This window comes from Verticillium alfalfae, genomic scaffold (genome assembly GCF_000150825.1).
Source record: "Verticillium alfalfae VaMs.102 supercont1.15 genomic scaffold, whole genome shotgun sequence".
NCBI lineage: Eukaryota > Fungi > Ascomycota > Sordariomycetes > Glomerellales > Plectosphaerellaceae > Verticillium > Verticillium alfalfae.
The window spans coordinates 904,620-911,307 of record NW_003315024.1 but is presented as its reverse complement, the minus strand read 5'-3'; the positions used below and the strand labels follow the sequence as shown (position 1 = coordinate 911,307).

The 6,688-nt window shown below is 57.7% G+C and overlaps 2 protein-coding genes across 2 annotated transcripts; both read right to left on the bottom strand.

The window, feature by feature from the left end:
* Nucleotides 1-1,888: 1,888 nt before the first annotated feature.
* VDBG_09612 (hypothetical protein) lies at nucleotides 1,889-2,747 on the bottom strand (the record flags this gene model as incomplete). Its single annotated transcript, XM_003000371.1, has 2 exons — nucleotides 1,889-2,430; nucleotides 2,645-2,747. The coding sequence occupies 2 exons, from the start codon at nucleotides 2,745-2,747 to the stop codon at nucleotides 1,889-1,891; spliced, it is 645 nt and encodes a 214-aa protein (XP_003000417.1).
* A 124-nt stretch (nucleotides 2,748-2,871) lies between these two features.
* VDBG_09611 (alpha-N-arabinofuranosidase A) lies at nucleotides 2,872-5,054 on the bottom strand (the record flags this gene model as incomplete). The annotated part of the gene is made up of 6 exons (XM_003000370.1): nucleotides 2,872-3,654; nucleotides 3,771-3,946; nucleotides 4,000-4,189; nucleotides 4,240-4,356; nucleotides 4,415-4,876; nucleotides 4,929-5,054. The coding sequence occupies 6 exons, from the start codon at nucleotides 5,052-5,054 to the stop codon at nucleotides 2,872-2,874; spliced, it is 1,854 nt and encodes a 617-aa protein (XP_003000416.1).
* Between the last annotated feature and the right edge of the window lie 1,634 nt (nucleotides 5,055-6,688).

Sequence of the window (6,688 nt, the reverse complement as noted above, 5' to 3'; positions counted from 1 at the left end):
CCCGGCTTTGCCAACGCTACAGTCCTTGGGGGTCCGTTTGAACACGAAACAACAGCAATGTTCACAGTTGAACGCTGGCTCGTAGCGGCCTCTGGCCAATACCTGTGTACCTTACCAACCAGGGGGTCCTCCAGTGTTCGGGCTGCAAGAAGGAGCTGCACTATTTCATCCGGGACATTCAACATGCCGCTGACTCATACGGCTGCGTTGTCTGATGTTGAAGGTTACGCATTGCGTGTTCAGTCGTAAGTACTACCTTGAATAGAGCATGTTCAATCACGTATCCGGTGTCACCCGAACACCACAATTGACATGTCCTGCATCCTGTTCTCACAACTCCTTACAAAGACATTTTAAGCGCTCGTGTAGCTTTGAGCCGCACAGCTAACGTACGCACAGCTGTCACGTCCATGCTCCGCGCGGACTCTTGATGGATCAGGAAGGGGGGGCTTGTGTCACCCTCAATGCCGGGTTCTCGTGACTCGACAGCGCAAGTCAGTATCGCACGAGATATGTTGCGGGCCCCTTTAATCCTGTCTGTTTGAATCTGGTGTATGGGAAATGGTAGGTCGCGCCGAATCTGCGGGTACTGCGTCGAGGCAGAAAGAACCGAGACATGCGCAGTACGGCCGGGAGTGCCTGGTACGATGAAAAAGGGGGGTTGGGCTAGGAATTCATGTACGTAGACTGGAATGTCGACGGGTGCTTGAATTGTGGGCACCAGAGGCTCCTGGCCTAGTCTATGGAATCTCTATCACACGAGGCCTTGAAACGAACAGAGGTCTCGGGATGGAAGTCTCTATTCGACTGGAAGGCAAGGATGCGTTTTGTCGCAGCGTGGTATATATCCAGACAAACAGTATGCGCAGTCGAGAAAGCGAAAAATCAACAAAGAGAGAACTATGCTGTACCCTCGAAATATTCTCCGGCTTGTGTTCGGGCCAATTTGTTGTGCATAGTAGACGATATCAGGGCTGATGAGTCCGACAAGTTGGAACAACGATCCCACCTTCTTTCGGCGTGCGTGCTCGCTGCTTGTTATAAACTGCCGTCCCTCGGCCAGACTTATTACAATGGTCGCACAGACGGCGCCGAGCTGCTTCCAGACGGTGTATCTGCACCATGAAGGACGGACATGTGTGGCATCGTGAATGACAACCCAGCATGAGTTTCCCACTTCGAAACATCAACCAGGAGCTTGGGACTTCGAGAACGCGTATATGAGGGTTGCGAGGGGTCAGGATTAAGATGTCTTCTATCCCCCTAACTTGTATCTATTGCCTGCGTACCCAAAATAGTATCTATTGCCTGCGGACCTAGTGCGGAAGACCTCTTCACTCTGCTCAAACCCACGTTCTGACAGGTGGACGGAGGCAAGGCCATGCTACTGCAAGTCGTCCAGCCCCTCTTGCTCGACAGCCAGCCCCCCTGATGTCGTGCCGTAGCCCTTAGCACTTCCTGATGATGCTCTGATATCCTGTTGAAGACAGTCTCTTCGGTGCCAGGCCCAACTAGCCTGGAGGAATCCAATGATGAAAAGCGTCCTGGTCGCGTCAGTAAGACAGATATAGAGGGGAAAGCCTGAAGAACCGTACCAAAGGGCTCCAAATCCACACAGAACGGCAATGAATCCATTGAACGCAGAAGAGCGCTCCTTGTCTCCTGCCAGACCAACGGAGGCGGCTAAGACGATAACGCCACAGAATGTCGCAAATAGTGACCCGGCTGCCTGGACGCTCAAGTGAAACGTGATGCTGAGGCACCCAACAAGATGCATGAGGAGCGTCGATATTGAGAGGCTGAAGAAGAGCAGGAGCGGCAGGAGGCAGAATTCGAGCAGTCTAGCACTGTCAGCTACGCTCTTTAAGCCCGATACGATGGCTGAGCATCACCTGTTCCAACTCTCAAAACCGTCGTCGTCAGTCTCTTCCACGGCGCTGCAGCCTACAAGTCCAATTTCCCCGAGTATGACGAAGGACTGCGCCAGTAGAACGGCAGAATACAGTTCGCCTTTCAGATAAGATCCAGCATCGTCTCCGCCGCTGTGGTTGCTACCAGGGCCCGCTGAGTTGCTGCGGCCATGGCGAGATGTCCCATTATCGCTCTGTTTTCGACCCTCGCTCCTTTCCTCGCTGGCGTGCTGGCTCACTGGCCGATCATTCGACTTCGTTGGCGAGACGATCGGCAGCGAAGCTCTCGATCCGTTCCAGATCTGATTTTCATAGCCCTGAAACCGCCCTCGAGAGAGGACAGTCAAAAGGGTAAATTGCGCCAGGCTGTTCATGATCGACTCGTAACGGTGAGGGCGGTTCGGTGTATCGGCACCCGCATTCGTGGCATAACCACGGGAAAAGCGACCAGATGTCGAGTTCAACGTTGCGAGGCATCTGCGAGGTCTTTTATCAGGTGAAGTATGACCCTTCTCGTACTCTGTCACGCGTCGTTTGGCAGTGGTGATGGCAGAAGCATGTGAGCCTCCCGAAACGGCAATACCTCACATGATGTCTGGGATCTGGTTCGCAGGCTGGTGACCCCAACTGCAGGCCCTCATTCGACTTGGAGAACCAGAAGAACAAATGATGAACTGGAACCCCGTGTGATTTCGTCTAAGACTGGCCCCCGTCTTTCATGTGGCGTGACGCACTCCCAACTCGAATCGCCTCGAGTAGCGCAGGTTGTCTGATTTCGAATGAACGCCCTGGCTGATGATGTTGGACATGTAGCAAAGACGTCACGTGAAGCCTCATGGTGAACACAAAATGACCATTTCATTACTGCGGGTATGTTGCATCGCGATGGTGATTTTCATGAGGTTATATACAAACTCTTAATTTAAAACTCTAGTTAATTCGAGCGCAGCACAGCATGCCCTCACTGTCGCTGCAACCCCCGCTTGCACTTGCGCTTCGTATCCGTGTCGAGCACAGCAACCGACAACTCGGGCAGCGTAAACTCAAAGACGCCATCCTCGTTCGCCACGAGATCAATGACCTCCGTGTCCACAATGTTCACGCCGGTGAAGGGATCGTTGTAGGCATACGGGTCGGCGCTCGGGTTCGAGAGCACCGTCAGGAGAGCCTTGGCGCCGGCATCGACGCCCTCAAAGGCAACCGTGACAGGCACGTCGGCGCTGTCGGTCGTGTTGTAGACGGCGCCCTTCCAGATGAAGCTGCCGGCGTCCTCGTTCCTGCCGGCGACGTAGAAGAGCGGGTCAAAGGAGCCCTCGGCGGGCAGCGTCTGGGTCATGGGGTGCGCGGCGAAGAGCTCCCAGAGGTACCAGCTCGTGGAGCGCGTGGTGAGGGCCGCGTCGGCGGCGAACTGGACGAGGGTCACGGCCCACTGCCAGCGGTTCATGTTGCGCAGGACGGGCGCGTAGAAGGTGCCGGGGATGCGGTCGGCGTTGCGCTCATAGCCGATCATGGAGACGGCCTCGCCGACGGTGCCGATCCACCAGGGGAAGGGGTGGAGGCCGCCCTCCCAGGAGGTGCCGCCGTTGGGGTGGGTGGCGGCGACCTCGCCGACAATGTGGCCGACGTCGTTGTCGAAGCGGTCAAACTCGTCGACGAGCGCGTCGGGCGTGCGGTACGGGTGGTAGTCGCCGATGGCCGGGGCCGGGATGTCGTGGCCGTCGGAACTGGCGCCCGAGGCGATGACCTGGATGTCGGGTAGCGCTCGTTGATGGCCTCGAGGAACATGGGGAAGCGGTATTCCTTGTAGGACTCCCAGCCGGCGGCGCCGCCAGCGAGCCAGTCCTCGTTGCCGATCTCGACGTAGTCGAGCTTGAAGGGCTCAGGGTGGCCAAGTTCAGCACGACGGGCACCCCACTTGGAGTCAGCAGGGCCGCGGATGAACTCGATTTGGTCAAAGGCATCGTCGATGAAGGGTTGGAGCTTGTCCTTGGGAGTGATGTCGCCGTTCAGGGCAAGGCCAGCCCAGACGCCAATGACTGTCATGAGTTAGCAAGGAGCTTCCCACCACTTGACGACGGATCGACCCTACCGACTTCGAGGTTCATGTCCTCAGCCCACTGCAGGTACTCCAGCAGACCCAGACCGTGAGTCTGCTGGTACCCCCACACGCCAGGGAAGCCAGGACGGTAGCGGAGAGGGCCAAGGGTCTCCTTCCAGTCCCACCAGGTCTTGTTGGTGTTGCCTTCGAGCATGTTACCTCCGGGGAAGCGAAGAAGCGACTACCTCGCTGTTAATATGGAGAATGGTGGCAAGGGCTCTTGGGACATACAGGATGGAGTCCAGCAAGAGACTCGGCGATATCCACACGGAGACCGTTCTTGCGGTTCTTGTACGTGGGCGGGAACAAGCTGATCAGGTTGAAGTCGAGCGAGCCGTCTGCAGCGCCCTGACGAGATGTTACTACAAGGACGTCAAGGGGAAGCCAACAAGGCAGATGGACATACATCTGAATCAAAGGTGAGGGTAAAGGTGTTGTTGCTGTTCGGTGCATCCATGGTCGGGATGAGCTCGAACTCATGCTCGATCCAGTCGTCAGCAACGGCCTTGGATGCCACATCCACCGAGCCAAAGACGTCTTCGTTGAGGTCAGACCGCAGCGAGGCGGTGAATTTGCCCTCGTAGGAGCCGCGGACCCAGAACGAGCCAGTGTACTTTTGCTTCTTGACATCGATGCCCCAGTAGCCGTCGTTGGAGAGACCGACGACACCAGACGAGTTGCCGGCCGCCACGTTCACTGAGACTGGGAGGACATCGGAGAGGGGCTCGCTCAGGTTGCTCAGCTGGAGGCTGGCGCCGTTGAAGGCGTGCCAGCCGTCAAGGTTGACGGGGTAGCGGTCGCTAAACTGGAAGGCTCTGTTGCGAATGAGCTCGGCGTAGATACCGCCGTCGCCAGAGTTGTTGATATCCTGGTACTGTGAGCTGATGGGCGGCACGGGGCAGACGAGCGCGGTGACCAACCTCGTGGAGGAAGCCATACTGGTGGCCGCTGGTAGCGTTACCACCGGATGAGGCAACGGTGATGTCGAATGCGACTGAAGATGCCACACAGGCAAGAGCCAGCAGCATCTGCTTGAGGGGCGCCATGTTGCTATGGTGGATATCGGAACCTCAGTCAAGAGTCAAGACGTGCCCGTGCAGAGTCGGCGAGGAAGCCAGCGCATCTCTGTACGGTCTTTATAACCCTCCGGTTCAACGCGTGAAAGATCATCCAGCTCGACAACGAACTGCCAACACCGCCATGTCCACTGTGTACCACCCCGCTCCAATATGCGGCCATGGCACCAGGACAATCGGCAGAAACCGACCGAAGCCTCTTGATTCGGTCGGCAGTACTCCGAGCGACGCATCCAATATCGCTGCAGCAGTGAGCAAGGCCGCTGTGAGGGGATAAGGACGCTGTGACGGGTCCGGCTAATTCAGGGGCAGCTGAGATGAATGCAGGTAAGGCGCCTTGGTGGGGGATGCCGCGGAAAGGCGAGGCAATGTCGACATCACATCATCAACGGCCTGGCAACCTGGTGCCTCACCTCCAACAGCTCCATATGCAAGGAACGGCCCGGCATCGTGAGGGGAGAGGAGAGAAAAAGCGGAGAGGGAGCGGGGGAGGAGGACGATCGCTCGCTGGCCCTGGTCGTAGTCCCCAGACGCGCCACGGGTTCCCCAGATCCTTGATCATCTCGGTCATCAGGTGCCGGTTATCTGCCGGCCGGAGCAGATCACACGACTCCCATTCGCGCGCTTCACGATGCGAGGTCTGCTCCCAGGGGCCACAGACGAATGCCTGCTGGCGGGAGAACGACTTGGCACCGAACGACAGTATTGCCCGATGTAACGGTCGACGGACTTTTGTTGGCGTCATTTCCTTGCTTCTTCCCCGAAGAGGCGGATAAAATTGACAATTGTTTCTGACTCGCCTGGGGGGGAGGGAAGCCCCGGATCGTCCATGAGGGCATGGATGAGATGACCTCGCCATTTTGCCATGTCTTGTCAGTGGCTCGCTTGAATGATGGCATGATGCAAGTTTACAGAGAGATACAGAGCGGTTCACCCGGGCCAACATGACCTTGGTTGGTTTGCTTGCTTCACGTGTCGACTTGGCTGCCAACTGACAACCACAGCTCAGAACACTCTTCTCATTGGGACGGCACTCCGAATCCAGGTCTTTGGCTACTTCGGCCTGCCAAGAAACACAATCTGGGATACACGCCAGCCGACGACAAATCCTCCACCTCGCTTTCTGGCTATCCTATCAGCCTTGACAATGTTGCTCCGACCAACTAGACCAGCACCAACGCCCCTCCGTTGTCAATGTCAAAGAAGGCCGGTACCGTGTCCATCTTGCCCCCTTGCCTCTCCATCTCCGCCACGCCCTCCTCAAAAGTCCACCCCCGGAACCGGAGCAGCCAGCTGATGATGCCCGAATACGCCTGGACCCCGTCATGCGTCCGCGGCCAGTACCGCATCCCCGTAGCCTCCGCGAGCGCCAACCCCCCCCTGACCCCCCTGCCTGTCGCCTTGCCCGTCCCCAGCTCGTCGAGCCCGTGCAGCAGCGCAAGCCACGCCGTCCCCTCGGGCGCCACCCTGGCCGCGTGCGCCGCCTTCTCCGCGTCGACGCCATGCGGCGGTAAAGCAGCGCCTCGCCGCCCCCACGACGTGACGATGCCGGGGTGGATGTGCGGGATACAGCGAAGTCCCGATCCGGCAGCCGAAACATCCGC